This window comes from Euleptes europaea, chromosome 19 (genome assembly GCF_029931775.1).
Source record: "Euleptes europaea isolate rEulEur1 chromosome 19, rEulEur1.hap1, whole genome shotgun sequence".
Taxonomy (NCBI): Eukaryota; Metazoa; Chordata; class Lepidosauria; order Squamata; family Sphaerodactylidae; genus Euleptes; species Euleptes europaea.
This window is the reverse complement of record NC_079330.1, coordinates 9,914,692-9,939,697: the sequence shown is the minus strand read 5'-3', so window position 1 is coordinate 9,939,697 and position 25,006 is coordinate 9,914,692. Positions and strand designations below refer to the sequence as shown.

The 25,006-nt window shown below is 50.3% G+C and overlaps 1 protein-coding gene across 1 annotated transcript in view; it reads left to right on the top strand.

Annotated features, from left to right (window-relative positions):
- Positions 1-10,974, top strand: part of WNT4 (Wnt family member 4) — a 38,146-nt gene extending 27,172 nt beyond the window's left edge. Inside the window, exons 3-5 of the mRNA XM_056865229.1 lie at positions 8,576-8,707; positions 10,023-10,165; positions 10,503-10,974. Of these exons, the coding sequence (XP_056721207.1) occupies positions 8,576-8,707; positions 10,023-10,165; positions 10,503-10,970 (743 nt within the window). The 3' untranslated portion in view covers positions 10,971-10,974. The remainder of the gene's footprint in view (positions 1-8,575; positions 8,708-10,022; positions 10,166-10,502) is intronic.
- The last annotated feature ends 14,032 nt before the right edge of the window (positions 10,975-25,006 follow it).

Below are 25,006 nucleotides of genomic sequence, written 5' to 3'. Positions count from 1 at the left end.
CTGGTGGTCCCTTCCAACTCTATGATTCTATTCTATGATTCAGTTATGCAACCCCATATGGGGTCGCGACCCACAGTTTAAGAAGTTTTGATTTAGCTCACCACATTCCCATACAGCCATCCCTCCACTGCGATCATGAAGTTCGCCCATTCCGGCATCCCTTGTTCTGTCTCCCCTCGTCACGAAGCCTGCACAGTTAATCAACCATCAGCAGCACCCAGGGCGACTGTGAAGGCTGAAGAGCTTGCCCCTCCCTCTCACTACAGCACATCTCTGCCGGCCATCGCCTGGCTCCCTCCCAGTGTCGAGTCCCCAGCTGAACACAGGCGAGGCTAGTAATGAGTTAGGTGCGGGCATAGATCCATATCTGCAGAAGCCCATTACAACTGCCATGAAGCAATCTGAATGTTTACGGAGCGTGAGTATTAGGTTGGCAGTAGCAATAAGGGCGGGACCTCCTTGTGTTTTGCCAAAGCCAGGTAATGCCTTTCAATACACAAATCGCTGGAAATGCAAGAGCAACCCTGCAGGATCAGACCGGGGTCTATATGGTCCAGCATCCTGTTTCCCACAGTGGCTGGCCAGATGCCTCCAGAAATCCGACAAGAGGATTATGCTGGCAATAATTCCACAAAACCAACAGACTTAACAAGGCAACGAGGAGCGTAAAAGAAATAAACGCAGCACCAAATTCAACCACCCACGGCCAACTGAGCTGAAGTGGCAAACAATAAAATCTGCAGTTAGCTGAAGTCCAGACTAAAATGGCGGTGAGTCAGAGTACTCCCGGTAAGCCCTCAAGGACGGAAGAGGCCAGCGCCTCACCGCTGTCAACGCACTGCAGCACCTGGCATTCAGAGGTACGCTGCCTCTGGATATGGAGGTTCCGCCGAGTACAAAAATGCTGGAAAACCCTCAAACGGCATGAGAACCGATGAGCCCAGACTGAGAACTTGGCTTGCTGTCGCTGCCCCGTTCGGGACGCTCGCTTCCTCCCCCACTCCCCACAACCGGAGGCGTGCTTGCTCTCTGTGGGATGTTATCCGTCTTGGTCCCTTATCGGGCCCTGAGACTGGCAGGCCCTCGGCCTTTTCTCTGCCCTGCTCCCCCGCCCCAGCGACGCTCATCCTCTGCCTCTTATTTGACTTTCCTCTGCTTGTCTTCGGGGGGGGGGGTAGATTTGTGCTTATGAAGGTTTAGGGCTGGAAATGCCAGAAATTGAAGTCGCCTCTCCTTTCGGCGGCCACAGAGCAAAACCAGCAAAGGTTAGGCTGCTATTAACCTTAACTAACAAGGAGGTCGTTCAGCTGCCTCCCCGGCTGGGTCATCCTCAACGAGTCCCCGGTGCCCTGCGCTGTTCGTGTTTCCTCTTCCCTTGCTCGGTAGGGTTGCCATATCCCTGGAGATTTGGGGGTGGAGCCTTGGGAGGGCAGAGTTAGGGGTGGACGAGGAACTCAGTGGGGTATAAAGCAATAGAGGCCACCCTTCGAAGGTAAATTGCCACTGAACATGGAGAGCCAGCGTGGAGTAATGTGGTTAAGTGCAGTGGTTTGGAGCGGTGGACTCTGATCTGGAGAACCGGGTTTGATTCCCCGCTCCTCCACGTGAGCGGTGGATGCTAATCTGGTGAACTGGATTTGTTTCCCCGCTCCTACACATGAAGCCAGCTGGGTGACCTTGGGCTAGTCACACTTCCCCAGCCCCACCTACCTCACAGGGTGTCTGTTGTGGGGAGGGGAAGTGAAGGTGATTGTAAGCCGGTTTGACTCTTCCTTAAGTGGTAGAGAAAGTCGGCATATAAAAACCAACTCTTCTTCCATTTAGCCGTATCAGTTGATAGCTATTGATGGAGCAGGTGATAACTACTGATGGGCCCGTGGCTCAGTGGTAGAGCCTCTGCTTGGCATGCAGAAGGTCCCAGGTTCAACCCCCGGCATTTCCAGTTAAAGGGACTAGGCAAGTAGGTGATGTGAAGGACCTCTACCTGAGACCCTGGAGAGCCGCTGCCGGTCTGAGCAGACAATACCAACTTTGACGGACCAAGGTATAAGGCAGCTTCGTGTGTTCATGTGTGTGAAGCAGCCATTTTCTCCAGGGGAACTGATCTCTGTGGTCTGGAGATCAGTTGTAGTTCCAAGAGATCGGCAACCCTGTAGTTCAGGCGACCAGGGGGCCCAACTGATGACCGAACTGGGGCAGAGGCTATAGAGGTCAAGAGCATCTGTGTTCTTCTCTGCTGGCTGCCGGACGCTGTGGGAAAGTGGCGAAGGGCCCCGCCTGGCCTCTGCCAATATCCTCAGAGACAGAAGGGTCTGTTACACTCTAACCGCCCTTGGCAGGAACTCTGTGTTGCAAGACTTAATTGATAACCACTAAACCAATATTCCTCTTTTGGTTCTCTCTCCCCCCCCCACACGCGCTCTCTCTCAATGCGCCAACCTAAACGGGGAGGGCACACAGACAGCCATCTCCACCCGCACCTCCTCTCTCGAGGAGGGAAAAGCAGAGCGACCCGCTTGTCCTTGGCAAGCTTGCGAGAAGGAAAAAAACCTCACGGCGGCAGGTATTCAGCGCTTCCCCCTGAATCACCGCTCTTCTGCTGACTCAGCTGGAGCGGCCTGGCTGGGGAACAGAGCTGTTGAGCAGAAAGGGTGTGGAGCAGAGATATATTTGGAGCTCCGCACAGAGGGGTTTTGAAGAGGGGTTATGGCTGACAGTGGGGGGGGGGGGTTGGGGGGTTTAGAAGGCTACTTAGAGTTGAGTTTTGGTATGGCAAACCCAGGTTCGAATCCTGACTCGGTTGTAGCAAAATGCAGGGGAAAGGCTGAGCTATAACTGGGAGGAGAGCTAGATCCTGCATTCCACAGCTATAGCTACTGGGTTCTGAGACCCAACTGCCCAGTGCCCTGGGGAGTTTCCACACTAATTCTTCCCTTCTTAGAGGAAGGGCCCTGGTTCAGTGGTAGAGTATCTGCTTGGCATGCAGGAGCTCCCAGGTTCTATTCCCGCCATCTCCAGTTAAAGGGACGAGGCAGGTAGGTGATGTGAAAGACCCTTGCCTGAGACCCTGGAGAGCCGCTGCCAGTCTGAATAGACAATACTGACTTTGATGGACCAAGGGTCTGATTCAGTAGAAGGCAGCTTCATGTGTTGCAGCCTGTGATTTGGGTCAGTGTCCATTATACAAGCATAAGGACAGTCCCATAAAATCAGACTATGGTCCATTTCCTTTTTCCAAACGTGGCCATCCAGATCCAATATATTTATGGAGGGCGTCTCCATCAACAGCTATCAACTGATACGGCTAAATGGGCTCTCCATGTTCAGGGGCAGTCTACCTTTGAATAGTGGGCTGGGGAAACACCAGAGAAAGGCAGCTTCTTTCTGGCATAGCTGGTAGACTTTCCCCAAACTGCAATGGGGAAAAGGATGTTGACCTTTGTGCCCTCATCCAGCTGGGCTCTCCTTGCTGTATCTTGGTTTAACACTTCAAAGAAACTGATGGGCTATGGAGATAAGCATGGGCAAAGTCATTTGCATTTGACAGGCACACCTCAAAGTCTTCAAACAAATGGAGGGGGCGGTCCTTAATTAGAGGCCGCATTTCCTCAAGGCGTGTCTGAAAGCTGGTTAAGAAACAAAAGAAGGAGGGGAGAAAAGGAGGAGAAAGTCCATAGGTGTGATGGAAAAGTAATTGCATTTTGAATTGTTCCACCCACCCCGCAAAAACACTGTTTTTCATTTTTATCACTCAGGTCACAAAAGATGGCTCCCCCACCCCCGCCTTTGTCTGTTTTCTCTGTTTCTTCTGTCCATGGAAAATGGCGATGGCATTGGTCTTAGCAGGCGTTTGTAGAACAGTGTAGTGGTGGAAAGTTCCATCAAGTCAAGGGAAGGACCATAGCTCAGTAGTAGAGCAACTACTTGGTCCCAAATTCAATCCCCAGCATCTCCAGTTAAAGGGACTTGGCAAGTAGGTGATGTGAAAGACCTCTGCCGGAGACCCTGGAGAGCTGCTGAGTAGACAATACTGACTTTGATGGACCAAGGGTCAATCAATTAATCAATCAATCAATATTAAAAACAGTCATAGACCAGCACAGCTCTTCACAATTTACCATTAAAACCCTCAGTGTTACACTCTACCCACAGGTTAATACAAATAGTAAAAAAGTTGTTTGTACACTTTGCAAACTATATAAACTATATAAACTACCCATTACAATTCTTTTATTTTTTTTAAAACAATTTTATTATTTTCCATAATACCATATTCAAACATTTCAACAGTTGATAAAAATCTTCAACAAAGGGAATGTCCTTAAACATGTTAAATTTGGTGGTTACAGAGGAGATGAATAAAAATTTGAAATTTGTATCTTATTATACTAGCCTATACCAAAAAGATATTTCAGATAAGAAGATGGAGAAATTTCTACATTCTATAAATACTACCCATTACAATTATTGACATGCCGGTGTTCTCAGCAGCGTCTGATGAATTCTGCACAAAACTTAGCCGTTCCTAATGCAACCTGTGGATTTTCGTCTATAAGCAACATTTTAGTACGCTCCTGACCTGTATGGCTGGAATGCCAACTAAGCCAGAGGGAGATAAACTTAGAGAACCAAGGGTCTGATTCAGCATAAGGCAGTTTCATGTGTTCAAGTCACAGTCAACTTATGGCGACCCTGTAGGGTCTTCAAGGCAAGAGACCTTCGGAGGTGGTTTGCCATCACCTGCCTCTGTGTAGCAAGCCTGGACTTCCTTGATGATCTCCCTCCAAAAACTAACCCGGGGCCAACCCTGCTTAGCTTCTGAGATCTGACGAGATCAGGCCAGCCTGGGCCATCCAGGTCAGGGCGTCTACAGCAGTAGTTAGTAGCAAATCTGTTTGATAGGCTAACGATCATTAAGAACTGTGAGCAGCTTGCCAACTTTATGTAGAACTAGACACATTCATTTTACATTGCCAATTCGTCAACAGGCCAGAGTGGTTCATGCCCGCTTTGATTGGATGGTTTACTTTTTTGACTGGATCTTGTTTTCATCTGGGGTTTTTGTATAATAATGCACATCAATAAGCCCCCCCCCCAAAAAAATGACCTAGATGGCCCAGGCTAGCCTGATCTCAATCTCAGAAGCTAAGTAGCCTTCTACTTGGTCCATCAAAGTCAGTATTGTCTACTCAGACCAGCAGTGGCTCTCCAGGGTCGCAGGCAGAGGTCTTCCACATCACCCACTTGCCTAGTCCCTTTAACTGGAAATGCCGGGGATTGAACCTGGGACCTTCTGCATGCCAAGCAGATGCTCTACCACTGAGCCACAGCTCCCTCCCAAACCACCTCTGTTAGTCTCTTGCCTTGAAACCCCTACAGGGTCGCCCTAAGTCGGCTGTGACTTGACAGCATGTTACACACACACACACACACACACAATGCACACACATACACACCCTTTAGTTTGTGTGCATGTTTTGACAAACCAGGATACGCTTCAGGCATTTGAGAAAGCGGGCGCTGGCTCCTGAAAGCACGGGCTACGAGATTTTTTTTTTTTTTTAGCGTGCAAGGTATGACAAGACTTTTTATTGTTGTTTTAACAGCAGCTAGAATAGCTTCGGAGACAGGTAAAGTCAGGCGTCTTAACGCTTTGGTTGCACAAGGCTCTTTAACGGCAAGTCTGCCTTAATAGCAAGGGAATAAAGATATATGGAGTACTTCTTGGAAGTCAAGAACTTTGATTTGCCAGTATACTAATTGTTAATAACGCCGCGCACAACCGAATGCAGAGAGCTCAGCTCTTGCAAAGGGTTTGCATAGGAAGCTGCTTTGTACTCGCCTGGATTTTGGGTCTGTCCAGAACAGGTATTGCAACATTTCTAAGAAACTGAGTGATGAGTCTGAAAGTCCTTGATTTCAATCTCGTTTCTGCTGTGAACTCCCTAGATTACCTGCAGCAAGCCTTAGCAGTTGTCGTCTGCAGTATATTAGTAATTCGTACCAACCCAATAGGGTTGTTTTTAAGGGTTTCAGCAAGTTAAAGGACCCGAAATATTGTGGAGGCTCAAAAGTAGCAAGATATACTGCATGCGGGGGGCCCACAACTTCCCCCCCTTTTCTTTGATATGAAGGTTCAAATTTGAATAAACGTGTATCGCTATTGGCTGGATAGAGATAATCGCAAAGGGCAAAATTTATTGCCATGGTTGCTAAGACTAAGATAAAGTTAAGCTCTCTTAATGGAAGCCCTGCTGACGAACAGTTTTATTATGATGAGTAATTTTTTATGGGGTAGTTCATTATTATGGAAGATAGGAAATTGATCTGTTGTTGCGTGTGGATTTTACACTATAGTTGGCAACGTAGCTACGTTTGCTTCTATTTGCGCTGTGATTTGATGATTCTGAGTTTGTTGGTTGCTATGACGTTGAGTCAATGCAATAAAAGGGTTCGATTCAATTTGAGATGAAGGTGCGTGAGCGCTCTCCAGGGCCACAGCAGAGGTCTTTTCTAATTAAAGATACCAGCCAGTGAACCTGGGATGTTGGATGTGCAGCTCTGTGGTCCCCTCTCTCAATAAACGTTGTCACCGGTTGGTGTGATACACATCTGGAAACATGGATAATTTTACAACAGATGCTTGCGTGAGCAAGTGACCATGTTTAAAGACCTACGTTTGGTGCTACTATTTTACATCTGGCCACACAAGATATAAGGGCTTCTAATTTCTGGATGTGTTTTTAATAACCATGTTTTATATAAATGACCACTGAGGAAGGCCCAAGAGACCGAAATGCATATGGTCTATCGGTCATTTATATTATGTATGTCAGAATCATTTATATTATGTTTATCAGAGTCCTGGATTCTCTCCAGGATCAGAGGAGCATGCATATTGGGTGCTGTGGAACACAGGCAGGACAATGCTGCTGCAGCCGTCTTGTTTGTGGGCTTCCTAGAGGCACCTGGTTGGCCACTGCGTGAACAGACTGCTGGGCTTGATGGGCCTTGGTCTGATCCACCAGGGCTTTTCTTATGTTATCAACTGTCTCAAATATTTCTGTAACAGTTTACACTGGTGGTTTTACATGTAGCCTGTATTCCGGGCCTAACATTTTTATCAGCTCTGAGGCTTCCCTCTCTCTGTTCCAACATCATAGGATACATTTTACGACTTGATGGGGAACTTCCTTGCCTAGGGCGAGATGCTTTGGAAGACTGTAACCAGGAACGTTCAGTATCTATCCATGTATTATGGCGTTTCATAGACTCTTGCTTGTAGTATGTAAGCCCATGGCACCTAATTCTTCAACAGGCCACTGAACATACCAGTGGCTTCCGTGGTCTTTGCTGCTGCCAGATAGCCTGTCTGGTTCATCTCTAACATATCAGCCACAGCCCACAATGCCTTCTGTGCCATAGAGTGATTTGGTTGTTGAACATATGCAAATTGCAGAGACAGCACATGTGAAAGCTGTGCGCTAGCACACTGTAATCTTCTGTGAAAGCTGCCTACCTGGTAGAATGGCTCCAGGTGAAGCTTCTCTCCTGATGCAGAGAACTATGTCGCTTGGCCTTGATGTATCTCTGTGTGGATTCCTCCCTGGCCCCCAAAGTGTACTGCTGTGTTTCACTGACGCATGCGCCTTTATACGCTCACGGTACAAAATACACAACCCATGGTGACAAACTTACAGTAAAGAAATAACAGCACCACGAGGCCTCCAAGTATATAGAAGATAGGAATGTTCTTTTAATTAGGTCTCATTAAGGACCTTCTAAGCTAGTGAATAAATGCCTCTTTTCTGTGTCTCTTTTCTGTGTCTACTGCTGAATGCATCTCTAAAGCTGTTAATTTACGTTGTGAATTCCAGGGAAGATGTTTTATGCATACACATCTCCTTTCTAGTGGTAAGATCCATTATTCTTTGATCGTGTATTGTTAGCCTAGCCCTGACCTGGATGGCCCAGGCTAGCCTGATCTCGTCAGAAGCTAAGCAGTCAGCCCTGGTTAGTATTGGGATGGGAGACCACCAAGGAACACCAGGGTTGCTGTGCAGAGGAAGGCACTGGCAAACCACCTCTGTTAGTCTCTTGCCATGAAAACCCCAAAAAGGGGTCGCCAAGTCAGCTGCGACTTGAAGGCACTTTACATACACACACACATTGTTAGCTTATGTTTATAATTTATGAATATATTATGCACTGCTGGATTGTATTTTAAGGATACAGTCGGAACCAAGGAAGCTATGCGAAACGACTGAATACTGGAGTGTCAACTTCAGCTTGTGACCGTCTTCATCATCTCCAATTTTCAATCAGGATTGTTTCAACCAGTGTCTTTTCATGCACATTGGACTTGAATTATACACATGAAGGGTTTCATCCTATGTGGTCTTGAATGGCATCTGCAACGTTAACCTTAGTAGAATTTTTATAGAGTTGTGCACTGATACTTTGGGGTAGCATTATAAAATTGTTATTTAGGATCTATATACTTGGCGGCCTCGTGGAGCTGTTATTTCTTTCCTTTATGCGCTCACCTTGGGTCTTTCTCTGCTTCTTCCGGCAGGGACGCGAGAGGCTGCCTTTGTGTACGCCATCTCCTCTGCTGGCGTCGCCTTCGCCGTGACAAGGGCATGCAGCAGCGGGGAACTCGACAAATGTGGGTGCGATCGCACAGTGCACGGGGTCAGCCCTCAGGGTGAGTACACGTCTAGGGGTGGGGAAGGACAACGCTGCGGGGCCCAGTTGTCGCTTGGGATGGCCTGGCGCTTCTAACCCGAAAGGATGTAAAGCAGCTGCAGGCAGAGGGGGGTGGCTGGGGGAGTCTCGAGAGTACAACCTGCCGTACCGAGAAGGGATCTGGTGGGGTAAGGGCAAAGTAAAAGGCTGCCACAAACGACCAGCACCCTCACTCTGGTTGGACTGCACATCAGACTATAAGGAGGGGACTGGATTGTAGAATCATAGAGTTCGAAGGGGCCCTACAGGCCATCTAGCACAATCCCCTGCTCAATGCAGGATCAGCCTAGAGCATCCCTGACAAGTGTTTGTCCAGTCTCTGCTTAAAGACTGCCAGTGAGGGGGAGCTCACCACCTCCCTAGGTAGCCGATTCCACTGTTGAACAACTCTTACTGTAAAATTAAAAAATTCCTAATATCCAGCCGGTACCTTTCCTCCCTCAATTTAAACCCACCATTGCGAGTCCTATTCTCTGCTGCCAACAGGAACAGCTCCTTGCCCTCTTCTAAGCGGCAGCCCTTCAAATACTTAAAGAGAGCAATCCTGTCCCCCCTCAACCTCCTCTTCTCCTGACTAAACCTCCCCAGCTCCCTCAGCCTTTCCTCACAGGGCTTGGTCTCCAGGCCCACGATCCATCCTCGTCGCTCTCCTCTGCACCCGCTCGATTCTGTCCACATCCTTTTTGAAGTGAGGCCTTCAGAACTGCACATAAGTTCTGTAAATTTTTCATTTTTTAAGTCAAGGAAGTGAATGGGAGAGGCAGGCGTGAGCCTATTAAGCTCTGAGGCTGCAACATTGTTCTGCGCTGCTGCTGCTGCTAATGTCCCAGCAGCCTTTGCAGGCAAGGGGAGCACAGAGGCCATGGCTGGAAACACCACTTGGAAGCAGCCATTTCCTAGGGTCCCCACAAAGAAGAATTTGTTTTTATATGCCGACTTGCTCTACCACTTAAGGGAGACTCAAACCAGTTTACAATCCCCTTCCCCTCCCCACAGCAGACACCCTGTGAGGTAGTGGGGCTGAGAGAGCTCTAGCAGAGCTGTGACTTGCCCAAGTCACCCAGCTGGCTTCGTGTGTAGGAGTAGGGAAACCAATCCAGTTCACCAGATTAGCCTCCGCCGCAGCCATTTCCTGGGGTCTCAACGAAGAAGAGGAGGGAGAGGCACGCTTGATTCTTCACGTGGCCTGCCACACAGAACAAGCATCACGCTGCTTGCCGCTACTAGCCTCCTTCCGAAAGCGATGCTGACCTCCGCTCCCTGCTCTCTTTTAGGCTTCCAGTGGTCCGGCTGCTCCGACAACATTGCCTACGGAGTGGCCTTCTCGCAGTCTTTTGTCGATGTGCGGGAAAGGAGTAAAGGCGCTTCCTCGAGCAGGGCGCTCATGAACCTTCACAACAATGAAGCGGGGAGGAAGGTAATGGGGGTTGTGTGTGGCTTAGGCACAATTGGTGGGCGGGTGTGTGTAAAGCGCCAGCAAGTTGCAGCTGATCCCGTCGAGTTGGGGAGGGGCTGTGGCTCAGTGGTAGAGCATCTGCTTGGCATGCAGAAGGTCCCAGGTTCAATCCCCAGCTTCTCCAGTTAAAGGGACTAGGCAGGTAGGTGATGTGAAAGACCTCTGCCTGAGACCCTGGAGAGCCACTGCCAGTCTGAGTAGACAGTACTGACTTTGATGGACCGAGGGTCTGACTCAGTATAATGCAGCTTCCTGTGTTCCTCAGGACCCCCAACAGCTCTGCGCCTTTGTTTTCCAGGCCATCCTCAACAACATGCGGGTGGAGTGCAAGTGCCACGGGGTGTCCGGCTCGTGCGAGGTGAAGACCTGCTGGAAAGCCATGCCCCCCTTCCGCAAAGTGGGCAACGTGCTGAAGGAGAAATTTGACGGGGCCACCGAGGTCGAGCAGAGGAAAATCGGCTCGGCCAAAGTGCTGGTGCCCAAAAATTCCCAGTTCAAGCCCCACACGGACGAGGACCTGGTCTACCTGGACTCCAGCCCGGACTTCTGCGACCATGACTTAAAGAACGGTGTCCTGGGCACCAGCGGGAGGCACTGCAACAAGACCTCCAAGGCCATAGACGGCTGCGAGCTGATGTGCTGCGGCCGGGGCTTCCACACGGACGAGGTGGAGGTGGTGGAACGGTGCAGCTGCAAGTTCCACTGGTGCTGCTTTGTGAAGTGTAAACAGTGCCACCGGGTGGTGGAGATGCACACCTGCCGATGACGCGGGGAGAAACGGGAGAGAGCACCTTTGGGTCCGGAGCCGGAGGAGGCGCGCCTGGAGACTGAGCGTGGAGAGGCGGCTTTGGCTGATGCACGCGGGGAGGCACTGTGAGACAAAACTGGGAGGGGGGCACTTTTTTTCTATCGACAAAAGGGAAATATTTAAAGTTCTAATAGCGATTATACATTTCCGTTTGTTTTTTCGTTTTGTCCTTGATCTACGTTATTTATTGCCATAACCAGAGCTGTTTCTTCGGGCCGGTGCCACTGGTATTGGCTAAAGAGGCTCGGCCTGAGAAGCCCTGGAGACCTGAAATGGCTGGGGAAGGTCAAGCAGGCTGGGTGATCGTGGGCTAGGCACAGCTCTCTTGGCCCCACCAACCTCACAGGGTGTCTGTTCTGGGGAGGGGAAGGTGATTGTAAGCTGGTTTGATTCTGCCTTAAGTGGTAGAGAAAGTCGGTATATAAAAACCAACTCTTCTTCTTCATGACCATTTTCTGTTGCTGAGATGCTCGGGGAGAGTCCATTTCTCTCCCTCCGGCCTTGCTGACAAACACAGGGTGCCGCCAGGAAATTCCCCTGGCACAAGCCTTGCTCCAATGAATGAGTTTTTGTATCGTTTCCGTTCATTATGAGGGTGGGCTTGTAGAGGAGAACTCCCTACTGGATCATGGCATGTGGGTCAGAGCTCTTTCCTGCGCAAACTCTGCTTTGCACTGGCTTGCCTCCATTTCAGAGGGTGGAAGAACCCAAATTAATTCCAGTGACAAAAACCACAACCAGGGCAGGCCTTAGACCTGATCTCAGCCTCATTATCCAGAAACGGTTTTCAGTGCCATCTGTGGGTTAATCCAACCATAGAACTCTATTGGACTTAAAACTCAGAACCGATTTCTGAGACTGAACGTGGGGCGATGCGAATGGTTGCAAAGAAGAGACCTGGGGGAGAAAAGGCACTCTGCACCTGCTCAGAGACACAGCATACTCTTAATTGCTTTCACACACCCGGCCATCGAAAGTATCTGCCGTCCCGGTATGCTGTCTTCACCAGAATCTCTTGTTTGGGAAGTCACTAAGGATCAGCTACCGAAAGTGTGGAATAAAGGAGAGTATTTCTGAACGCATGCAGAGGGTCTTCTCCTCATGAGTTGACCCAAGGCCTCTGGACCCCAGTGCCTCCCTTAGGGAAACTGATCACTGTTTACATCCTGTCGCGAGTCAGAGGTGGGAGTTCTGACCATTTTGGAAGCTGTCTGGCATACTTGTGTGTACACCTGCACACAAATCTGTTCTGCTTTAAGAGTTTTTGCCATGGGAACTTCCTAAAGGAACTTTTAACAGCTTGCAATGATGCCCCTTAAAACTCTCTTTGCAGTGTGGCTCCTGCGCTGGAAAAGGGAGGCAAAGGTATAAAAATGCTTGCTGGGAGCTGCAACTGGAAATCTGGGGCTCCCCACCTCCAAATAATCCCCGTCCGGTTAGGCGAGACGGGATGCAGCTTGGATGGCTCACCAGCACCCCCTGCCTTCTCAACGCTGAACAGCAGCAAGCAGCAGGTTGTAGGGAGAGCTCTGAACCCAGCCATGTGCCTTGAAGGTTATGCTGGGCTCACCGGCACCCGAGGATGGAGCTGCGGCACTGAGACGTGTGAACAAACATCAGAGTGTCAGACCCAGAAGGGCGACGGGGACACTTAAGCCAGCAGATTTCAGTATCTCAAGTGTGGTCGAAAGAAGTTTGAAGTAATGTGACAGCTCAGAAAGGCCTAACTAGGACTTCTCATGGGCAAGCGGACTTGCCTGGGGGAGTGGAGGAGGAGGCCAGAAGTCCCAGGAGGGAATAAAGTGGCAGGCATGATGGGGACACCTCCTCTTCCCCAGCCCCTGAGTTTCAAGCAGTTGGGGAGGGGGTTCGTTTGTTTTTGTTTGGTTTTTTTAAAATTGAAGAAACAGCATAGGTAGGCCAAGCTAACCCCCTCCCTCAACCTCACAGCCCTGATCTGGAGTCTCTCCCAGCCCAGCAACTTCCCATACGGGGGGGGGGGAGGGTCAGTCCCACAAAAAGGCCCAAATGCCCTGCACTCCTTCCATAATGCCCGTGAGGAACTAGGGTTGCCAGTTTCCAGGTGGGCCCTGAGGATCCCCTGGAATGACAGCTCCTCTCCAGACTGCAGAGACCAGTTCCCCTGGAGAAAATGGGTGCTTCGGAGGGTGAGCTTTATGACATTGGACCATGCTGAGGTCTCTCCCTTCTAGGGATGCCAGCCTCCAGGTGGGACCTGGGGATCCCCCAGAATCACAGCTCATCTCCAGACTAGAGATCACTTCCACTTGAGAAAATGGAAGCTTTGGAGCATGGACTCTATTGCAAACCACTGAGGTCCCTGCCCTCCCCGGGCACCCTCCACAAATCTCCAGGAGTTTCCCAACCTGGCACTGGCAACCCAACCCCCCTCCCGCCAGTGGCTAGGGGAGGACCTGGCAACCCTACAAGGAATCGGCTGAACAGCCGCGCACACACAGCCCCACAAACCTCCTCTGCGCCTCTTCCTAATGGAAAGCAAAAGGGGAAAGGTTAGGGAGGAGGGATGCCGACACGGCATCCAAGGCCGTCTCTGCTGCGGTGGTGATGGGACGGGGGAGTGCTGCGGCCACTGGAACCGGCTCCAGATGAGGCCCGGCTGGAGCTTTTTGGCTGCCCCGGCAACACAGCAGCAAAACCTTCTGCAGGGAGCTGAGCAGCATGCCTGGAATGGGCCCCTTTGCGCTCTCAGCCTCCTCTGCGAGGAAGGGGGCAGACTCAGAACCCACATCTCAAGCCTTCTCCTGATGAGACAGGGCTCAGGGTCTTTGGGTGGGCACAGCCTGATTGCATCACTTTGGTCTGCAGCTTTCTCTTGCCAACAGGAGGCCTCTCAGAGGGCACCTGTGCATAGAAAGGAGGTTGCTTTTTTTAAAAAAAAAATGTGTTTGGTCAGCTGGTCTATTCCTAGCAGCGTAAACATGAAGCTGCCTTATACTGAATCAGACCCTTGGTCCATCAAAGTCAGCACTGTCTACTCAGACCGGCAGCGGCTCTCCAGGGTCTTTCACATCACCTACTTGCCTAGTCCCTTTAACTGGAGATGCTGGGGATTGAACCTGGGACCTTCTGCATGCCAAGCAGGTGCTCTACAACTGAGCCACGGCCCCTCCCCTAAACTTGCACCTATGGTAGTTCTGTGCCTATCCAAATTGCTGGGGGGGGGGGGTGTTTGCAGCAAAACAGGCCCTGCATCCAACTCAGTCTGATTTCAAAGGAATCTACTTTCTTCCTATCAGTTTTCTTCATTGTCCAGCTTTCACACCCATACATAGTAATAGGGAATACGATGGCATGAATTAACTTGATCTCGGTGGCCAGCGACACATCCTTACACTTCAGAAGAAAGCAAGATAGCAGAACAGTTTTGTTTAGCCTATGCAGCCCGAGGAGGCACTGCTGACATTATGGGATGGGTCTCTTCCCCAGCCACTCATGCTGTCAAGTCACATGAACACATGAAGCTGCCTTATACTGAACCGAACCCTTGGTCCATCAAAGTCAGTATTGTCTACTCTGACCGGCAGTGGCTCTCCAGGGTCTCAGGCGGGGGTCTTTCACATCACTTAGCTGCCTAGTCCCTTTAAACTGGAGATGCTGTGGATGGAACCTGGGACCTTCTGAATGCCAAGCAGATGCTCCGCCACTGAGCCACAGCCCCTCCCTGCCCTGTTCTGCTGCCCAAGAGAGAACTCCTCTCCTGTTTGTGCATGAACACACCATCAAGGAAGATCTACCTTCAAACCAGAGGATCTGAGCTATCGCACCAGCCACACAACCAGACAGTGCAGATGGGGAAAGGCAAGGCAAGCCCACACAGCGTTCCTGCAGTGCCAGCTGAGCCCTGTGTTGGTTGGTGTTAATAGAGAGAGCCTCCAGGGAGCTGCCTCTGGAACACAGAGCGGCTGAACTGGAGTTTAACCTCTTGAGCACCAGGAAGAGCACAGCTGGCCTGGCCTGCAGTTAATTCAAAGCCACCCATCACCAACAAGTGGTTAAGAGCGGTGGACTCTGATCTGGAGAACCGGGTTTGATGCCCCACTCCTCCACTTGAGCAGAGGAGGCTAATCTGGGGAACCGGGTTGGTTTCCCCACTCCTCCACACGAAGCCAGCTGGGTGACCTTGGGCTAGTCACGCTCTCTCGGCCTCACCTACCTCACAGGGTGTCTGTTGGGGGGAAGGGAAGGTGATTTTAAGCCGGTTTGAGTCTCCCTTAAGTGGTAGAGAAAGTCGACATATAAAAACCAACTCTTCTTCCAGAAGAGGATTGGGCAACTGACAGGCAACTCAGTCGGACTGTCCCTAGCGCAGGGTGTTCCACGGGGTGGTGGGGAAGCAACCTTGGCCGGCTGCCACCGTGGACTTCTGGGTCTCTCCCCCTCTCGCGGTCTCTGGGTGAGTCAATTTTTGGCTGTCACAGCACTTGCCATTTGAGAGACGGCCAAGCCAACGCTGACCACTTCCCTCTTCTATTTCCCTGTGGCACAAGATGTTTGGCTCAGGAGCTGGGGTTGGTGCAAAATTTTGGAGGCCACTCTTCCAAAACCACATGGTACGTTTTGACTCTTGTTTTTTGTACCTCGGTCTCCTGTTTTTATACTGTACAATTGGCCGCAGTGTTTCCATCGTGTAGTCTGACTCACAGTTTTAGTGGCATTTCCTTGTTTTTTTAAAAAATCTGCAATTATGTGTTCCTCTCATTTAAAGCTTCCATCCCTTGCAAACTCTGCTGATACTGAGCCAAGAAGGGGAAAGGACAGCTGCAGGCCGCACCATGCGCTAGCTTGTCGCATTGCATGTTTCTTTGCTAAAGTGGGGTCCCCCCCACCTGCTGTCCTTAGGTACCAGTGCGCCCGCAGACACCTTTTCTGGCACCCGCCAAGTGTTTTTAGGGAGTGGGTGGGGCCAGGTACCAGCCTTGCAAGGCTAGTAAAGAAGATTTCACAGTATAAGATTCAGAGTGCAAATGCTTGGCCAGCCATTGAAATTGGGAGGGATGAGGAAGCTCTTTTCGCCTCTCCAGTGTTTTCCTCAGCAAAGGAAGAAGCAGATTGAAAGTAGGAGGGGGAAAGGAAGACGTAAAGACCCATAAGGCCTCAGCACGCTCCAAGTTTCATAGGGAAAAAATATAGGACAAGAACAAACAAAACACCAAGGGGGAGGACAGAAGATTTCTCCCTGGCATGGACAAAGAAACTCCAAGGGTAGGGGTGCATCCCTCTGATGGGCAGGACAAACACCCTGCCAGTGCCTGTTGACTTAACCATGATATGTACTTGGGAGCAATCACAGAGTTCCTAGCAATCCCTTAGGTAGGCTAGCCTGGCACTTGGAGATTCTCTGTTCTCAAGAAGAGTTGGTTTTTATATCCTGATTTTCTCTACCTTTAAGGAGTCTCAAAGCAGCTTACAATCACCTTCCCTTCCCCAGCCCACAACAGACACCTTCATGTGGGGGAGTGGGAAATCAAACCTGGTTAGGAGAGGGGCAGTGACTCAGTGGTAGAGCATCAGCTTGGCATGCAGAAGGTCCCAGGTTCAATCCCCAGCATCTCCAGTTAAAGGGACTAGGCAGGTAGGTGATGTGAAAGACCTCTGCCTGAGACCCTGGAGAACCGCTGCTGGTCTGAGCAGACAATACTGACTTTGATAGACCAAGGGTCTGATTCAGTAGACAGCAGCTTCATGTGTTCATGAGTTCTCCAGATTAGAGTCTGCCACTCTTAACCACTCCACCACACCGGCTCTCCTGGTCTTAGATGTCCTCTGGTGCCCATCCAGCTAACCCATAAAGCTCACCACATAACCTCGGGCTGCTCACGCTCTCAGCCTCATCTTCCTCAGAAGGTTATTGGTTAAGGCTACAGTGAGGAGAGGGGATCCATGTACCCCACCCCATCTCCTAAGAACAAAATGCGAAGGGACAGGGTTTCAAGCTTGCTGTAGACTCATCTGTCCAAACCTTCAAAGACAGTTTTCTGAAGTGCTGCTCCCATTTCTAACAGCTTGAGGGGGGTGTCCGTAAATGCAAAGCACCAAAAGGCCTGGGGGCGGGGTGAAGGAGGCAAAAGCAACCACAGGGGCTTTGCCCCCCACCCCCCAGAGGCGACCAAAAGGTGTTGGAATCAATCCCCTGCAGCTTTCCAGAGCTTCGGCCACTGAGAAGTATACTCAGCAGCCATAAAACCCTTCCCCCTTCTGTTAAGCTGACCCCCCGCTGAAGATCTTCCCCCTAATTCTGAATCCCAGAAGAATTAATAAGCCCCCTGAAAACTACCCTCACCATCTTAGCATTTACCAACTCTCTCCCTGCCGCCCCTATTACCTTCCAAATTCCATCTCTGATCCTTAGATAATTCTACCATATTGCATTGCTCTGGGCGCGATGTCATTTTATCCCTCCCGCCTGCCTCTCTTGCTTTTCTAAACTTCGTCCGTGGCATTTTTAACCCTTTGCTTTTCACCACATCGAAAGCACGGGAAGCCTTTTCTTGCTCTCTCCTTGCTGGGTTGGGGGGGCGGCTCAGGGAGACAGCCTGAGATCGTTTTACTCGGCTGCTGCCTTAATAATTTCTCCACCTCAGGAGTATTATAATCATCCAGCTCCGGCTACCTACTCCGTGTAAAGCTATCTTAATCAGCGGAGCCCTGACAAGTGTGTATTGTTTATCTACGTCTTCCTTGTTTTCTGCTTCAAGCTTCTCCCTCTCTTCTCCCAGAGATTATCCTCTTGTCACTGTTAGGCCCTGTAACCTGGCTTCCGCTCCGGTCACGTCAATGCCAGATGGGGGCACCTTCTTCGGCACACACAGAGGCTCAGTTGGCTTTGCCACCTGCATGAAAGTTGTGGGGGGGATGCCAGCAAAGGAATGCTGTTCAAACTATTAGGAAGAACTTTCTAACGGTTAGAGCGGTTCCTCAGTGGAACAGGCTTCCCCGGGAGGTGGTGGGCTCTCCTTCCCTGGAGGATTTTATGAAGAGGTTAGATGGCCATCTGTCAGCAGTGCTGATTCCATGACCTTAAGCAGATCATGACAGGGAGGGCATTTTGGCCATCTTCTGGGCATGGAGTAGGGGTCACTGGGGGTGTGGGGGGGAGGTAGTTGTGAATTTCCTGCATTGTGCAGGGGGTTAGACTAGATGACCCTGGTGGTCCCTTCCAACTCCAACAGTGATTCTATAATTCTATGCCTTTCCTTGCCCAAGAAGAAAGGGGCATACGAAAGCACGGTCACGGGAGAAGACTCCAAAAGTGGGGGCGGGCCATGGCTCAGCGCTAATGCATCTGCTTGGCATGCAGAAGGTCCCAGGTTCAATCCCTGGCATCTCCCAGTCAAAAGGACCTCTACCCGAGACCCTGGAGAGCCGCTGCCAGTCTGAATAGCCAATACTGGCCTGGATGGACTAATGGTCTGATTCAGTATAAGGCAGCTTCGTGTTCATGCGATTCTCCTTGGCTTGCTTCCAATACCCCCTTCTGGCTGCTTTCTCTGCCTCCTCTTCACAACTTTTATTGCTTACAGCCTGATCTTCAATCCCACCCACCCCCGTCAAGTCATAGCTGACTTATGGTGACTCCTGGTGGGATTTTCAAAGCAAGAGATGTTCAAAGGAGGTTTGCCATTGCCTGCCTCCAAGTCACCTCCCTGGTATTCCTTGGAGGTCTCCCATCCAAATACTAGCCGGGATCAGGGCCCAAAGTATGCGACTGGCCCGGGGTCACCCAGCAATCTTCCGTGGCCTGAGTGGGGATTCAGAACCTGGGTTTCCCAGGTCCTAGTCCGACACCTTAACCACCATGCCACACTGGCTCTCGCTGACCTTCAATACCGGACTGCATAAGCAGAACCAGAACCAAGACAGATGGCACAAGCATTGGTTTTCTGCCACCAAACATTACAGCAGCCTCAGCAGCCATCCCACGGCTAAACATTGAGAAGATCTTCAGTGGAAGAATTAACCCAGACAATGTGACCCCTGGGCCCTGTTGCTGGACCTCCAGTTACTGGTTGGGCTAGTCACAGCTCTCTTAGAGCTCTCAGCCCCACCTACCTCACAGGGTGTCTATTGTGGGGAGGGGAAGGGAAGGCGATTGTAAGCCAGTTTTATTCTTCCTTAAGTGGTAGAGAAAGTTGGCATATAAAAACCAACTCTTCTTCTTCTTCTGGATCAGAACCCAGTCCACCTGCTGAGGGACAGCAGAGGGTCACCACTGGGTCCAGCATTCAACTCTGCTTTTGCTGAACCGGCTCTTCTTCTGCCAGCATCAGGCATGAAGGTGGGGAAATTTGCTCCTGTAACATTCTGTCTTCACCCAGCCTCTAAAGGTAAAGGTAGTCTCCTGTGCAAGCACCGGGTCATTCCTGACCCATGGGATGACGTCACATCCCAATGTTTACTAGGCAAACTATGTTTATGGGGTGGTTTGCCATTGCCTTCCCCAGTCATCTACACTTTACCCCCAGCAAGCTGGGTACTCATTTTACCAACCTCAGAAGGATGGAAGGCTGAGTTGATCTTGAGCCAGCTACCTGAAACCAACTTCCATCGGGATCGAACTCAAGTTGTGAGCGGAGCTTTTTACTGCTGTACTGCAGCGTTCCACTCTGCGCCACAGGGATCTTAACCCAGCATCTACCAGGATCTAAAAAACGATGCTGCCTGCTTTACCGCCTTTGCCTTGGAGGGAAACGTGCTTTGGTCTCCTTTCAGGGCAGCTAGCTGCGGGACACTCAACAGACCTGTGGCAGGAGCTTTTTCCTCAAACGGGGTCTATTGCACAGAGAGACCCCGCAACAGCCTGCCTGGGAGGAAGGGTGCTCTGAGTCACTCTCTGCCTGGCTGGGAGCCTCTCACAGAGCCCCGCACTTCAGGAGCAATTAGCAGCGGAGCTGAACTAATTCCCTCAGCAGCGGCTCCAACACAAACAGCCCCGCGCTGGCTCCCACTCCGCACCTCCGCGCGCACTCACCTCCGCGTTTGCAAAGGGCCAGGCCGACTGTGCCAAGAACAACACAAATAACCCTGGGCTTCTTCAGGTTAAGAGGCGGCCCGGCCAGCTTTTTCGCACACTGCAGCCCACTCAGCGACTGGCAGAAAGGCAGCCTGTGTTTGAGGACCCCTGGAGGGCCGAGAGAGAGAAAAAGGGGGACAGAGAGCGGAGGAGAAGCGAGCCCCCCAAAGAAAGCTCAGTGTTTGCAAAGCCGCCGTCGTCGCCACCCCGAGTCCAAGGCGGAAGGGAAGGACGGGCGACAAAGTCCCGGGTGGGGGCTGCGGTTTCCAAACAGCCCCGGCTTTCGAAGAGCTCCACGGAGAGGATATAAATACTCCGCAAACGGCACCTGTGTGGCAAGAGAGCCATGCCTGCCGGCCAACATCACTTTGGCTCCTACAGCTGAAACAACAACGGGATGGGGGGAGAGGGAAGCCAGCTCTGGGGGCCTTTGCAACCTCTAGCCCTGGGCAGAGCAGGAGAACATGGCACCACTGGGACCCCTGGCCAGGAAGTGCTTTGGGAGTGGGGATGGGGGGGAGCCCCCACTCTTCCCAGCAAGGTGTCGTGCCCTGAGGCTGCAGGCAGGGTGCGGCCATGTTGAGGAGCGTTTCGCCAGTAGAAAAAGGACCTGCTGGAAGCTGCCGCAAAGAGCCCTTCCCCTTTTCTAGCTGCAAACACGAGAAACACAGGAACTCCAAGCTGGCCCTGGCTTCCAAAACAAAAAGCTGCTGCCAGGAAATTGCTTCTTGCTAGAGTAGGGCTTTATTGAGGGGGGGGGGCGGTTTATACAGAACTGCTCCAAAACTGCTCTTTAGAATTTCACATGGGCTTCTCCACCTTTATGAAATCCTTCACATGAACACATGAAGCTGCCTTATACTGAATCAGACCCTTGGTCCATCAAAGTCAGTATTCTCTACTCAGACCGGCAGCGGCTCTCCAAGGTCTCAGGCAGGGGTCTTTCACATCACCTACCTGCCTAGTCCCTTTAACTGGAGATGCTGGGGATTGAACCTGAGACCTTCTGCATGCCAAGCAGATGCTCTACCACTGAGCCACAGCCCCTCCCCTTCACAGGGGCTGGCACGACTTCCAGGATGTTTAATGGGACAAACCATCCAAACTCCTAGGCAGAACCAGAAGGGAGAAGAGGGTGCATGCTTTATGCTGGCAAAGGGCAGGTCAAAGGGTCTCACAATCTAGAGTCACACCCTTCTAAGCCCATTGACTTCAATGGACTTAAGTATAACTCTGTTTAGGACTTAGCTCCCCCCCCCCCCCACACACACACACACACTTGAAAAAGAAGACATGCACAGTGCTGGCAGTACTAGACCTGTTGCGCTTATTCTACTAACCTGGGAAGATTCAGACTCACCAGCGTGGTGTAGTGGTTAAGAGCAGACGACTCCAATCTGGAGAACTGGGTTCAATTCCCCACTCCTCCACATGCAGCCTGCTGGGTGACCTTGGGCTAATCACGGTTCTCTCCGAACTCTCTCTGCCCCACCTACCTCACAAAGTGTCTATTGCAGGGAGGGAAAGGGAGGGCAATGGTAAGCTGCTTCGAGACTCCTTAAAGGTAGAGAAAGTCGGGATATAAAAACCAACTCTTCTTCTATTTTTTTCTGGTATCAGTGGGCAAGGTTCTAAAAATATCTCCCTGCCTTTAGGTGTTCACCCAATCTTGACCAAACAATTAAATCATTGAGGGAAGAAAGACTCTGAATCACATTTAGTGAGCTTCACAAGTTCACAAAAGTCTTTTTTTTTAAATAATAAAAACCCTCCCCCTATGAAATTATTCTCCCTCGAGCTTTCTCCACACCCTTGTATCCTTCTTCAGCTTTAGCATTTAATTTTAAATTCAATGTACTTCAAGAAAGCTGGATGCAAGCGAGATATTATATTAAAATGTACTGTTACTTAAGATGTAATAAAGTTTTTTTTTTAAAAGAAGGCCACAAAAGTCATTAGTTCCCATGCTGATGTATCCCACTAGTCCTTTGCGCCTAAGAGGAAGAAAGGTGTACTTCTCACGACACAGTCCTGCCTGGTTATCAGAAACAATTCCTAGCACAGGGAAGTAGCTATTTACAAAGCTGGAGTAAACAAAACGAAACTTGGATCTACCTTGACTTTGGTTTACTTTTGCTAGTCACAGAACTTGGACTACAGGATGGCCGAAAGGGAAGGAATTCTTACACTGCTCTAGCAACAGGAAGGAGATCAAAAACTGTATGTTCAATTGCAGGGAAGTCATTGTTCAAGGTCCCACACCACCTCTCACACTGCCCACAAAGGCTATACTGTTCGACACAACACTGCAACACCCAAAACCATTTGCCAGCCAGAGGCCGCGCAACAATGCTGGGACTCAAGAAGCACAGCGAGACGCTGCAAAGAGCAGACTTCCTGGGCCGGAGGGTCCCCGCACACCTGGTCCCAGCTGCTAGGCTCTGTTGATCTCATGGAAGCACATATGTAAACAGTTCTGCCGCTTGGCTGCTCTCTTGAGGTTGTGCATAGATGCCAGAAATGTAAATGACTGCAGCCAAACGCCAGCTTGAGGCTGCTGGACAAGCACCACCTCCCCTCCAAGCGGTGCAACAAACATCATCTCTCCGGAGGGAGGGAAAGAGGAAGTGGAGCAGGAAAAGTTGATGTAGCCTTGCCATCTTGTGGGCTCCCTCGGAAGCGCACAAAGATTGGCTCTTTGCTCCTTACCACGAATAATTAAAGGTAAAGGATTACACGCACCGAAGTCATTGCTGACCCATGGGATGACGTCACATCGTGACATTCACTAGGCATGTTTACGGGGTGGTTTGCCATTGCCTTCCCCAAGTCATCTCCACTTTACCCCCAGCAAGCTGGCTACTCATTTTAACAACCTTGTAAGGATGGAAGGCTGAGTCAACCTTGAGTCAGCTACCTGAAACCGACTTCTGTCGAGATCGAATTCAGGTCATGAACAGAGCTTTTGACTGCAGTACTGCAGCTTTTTACTCTGCGCCACGGGGCATTATCAGGGTCATTACACAGAGCCGGCGCGCCTGAGAGACAGAGAGAGAGAGCAGACGAGCGGGCGCGCTGTCTCCCCCCCCCCCGCCGTGGAGAATGGCCGGGTCCCACTTTCCCTTGCCCTCAATGGTTGCGAGGCTAAAGCCTTCCCTCCCCTCTAGCCGCGCGATTGCTGGGCGGGCGGCTCGGCGGTTCCTGCCCCCCCCCCGCCTATCAGCTGTTGGGCGGGCTTCCTTTGGTAGACCTGGCCTCCGGCTGAGTCCCATTGGGAGGCCATGTCTACCCACTGGCTTTCTTGGCGGTAGACCTGGACTCTGAGGAGGGGAAAAAGTCCCCCTTCAGAGGCTAGGTCTACCAATTGGCTTCTATGGGCCTCCGGAGGCCAGGTCTACTGCCAAGAAAGCCAATGGGTAGACCTGGCCTCCCAATGGGACTCAGCCGGAGGCCAGGTCTACCAATAGGCTTTTATGGCGGTAGACCAGGCCTCCAGACGAGGACCGGACGGGGAGGGGGAAATGGCAGGGACTTACAATTTAATTATCATCAATAAATAAGATCACTATTAAGTATGATATCAAGTTTTATTCAGTGTACCTATAGTTTAATTAAGACTTAAAACTTTAATTAAAGTTTATTAAGTTAATAAACAGTGTACCTACCTATATAGTTTAAGTTTAAGAAATTTGGCTTTCAAAAGAAATCTCAATCATTGTACTGTTGATATTTAGCTCTTTTGACTAATGAGTTTGCCGACCCCTGTACTACACCAAGGAAGGAAAGTGTGCTCCGTTGCTTGTTCGGCTCCTGTGAGGAACAGGGCACCAGGCTGCTTTCCTGAGTCCTGTACCAGTGGATCGAAGTCAGACAGGAATGCAATCTCCGTTAAACAGTGGTGGGCCAACTCCTGCACTGAAATACTTTACCCTTCCCTAGCTTTTTTTACTGAGATTACTCAAATTCACCTTTTTGTGCTTAAAAACAAAACAAAAAGGCAAAAAACAAAGACATTTTGTACAAACCACCTTACGGAGAAAGCATCAGAACCAGCAGGTGATTTTTATGCCCAACTCTGAACAGAGGTTTTCCTTTAACATGCAGTTTTTATGACAGACTAGCAGATGCCTTGAGAAGAATCCTGGCCCTTCTTTGCTTAAGACAGGCTACTTCCCGTTCTTTAACTCTTTTGGTCTACAGCATATACCCACCGAGCCATTGTTTTGCAAGCTAGCCTGCTTCCTGACAGACAATTGCAACCAGTCAGAATAATCAGAATACTGGGGAGTTCCCCTTCACTGCCCCACACACACATACAGAGGAACTGAGAAGCACACGACTTTCACCACACCAGTGAGCCACAGACATTAATGTCTACTACAGGCTCATAGCAGTATTTGACAGATACTTTATTTTTAAAAGCCCTAACCAGGTAGATAGCTCTGCAGAGGACAGCTAAGGGGGAAGACATCCAGCAACGTGTGAAGGCGATGAAATCCTGCACAGTATGCCCATGTCCATCTCCTCTTGTCACAATTCCCTTGTTATCATAAACCCACATTCTGGAAAAGTATGGATCTTGCAGCCTGCTAATTACTTCCTCAGTGTGTTCTACGTATACATAAATTGCTTTCCAGCTACCAAACTGGCATTTCACGCTGCAGGACAATTGTACCTGGCTTAAAAAGTACAATTTTAGCCCTACGCAACCGGAAGACGATCAGTCCACAGGCAGCTGAATAGTATATGCCTGTGTTTGGCCAAACCACAACACTGTTTATGGAGACAAAGACAGACAGAGCAACTCGACAGTTTCAGAAAGAGCTCAAGTATAAGTCAGTGGCAGGAAAAAAAGAGTCAGAAGAATATTATCATTTGATTTGTGACTCATTCTTGTGGCATTACTGCTGTAGGAGTCTCTTCAACAGATATCTCAACTAGA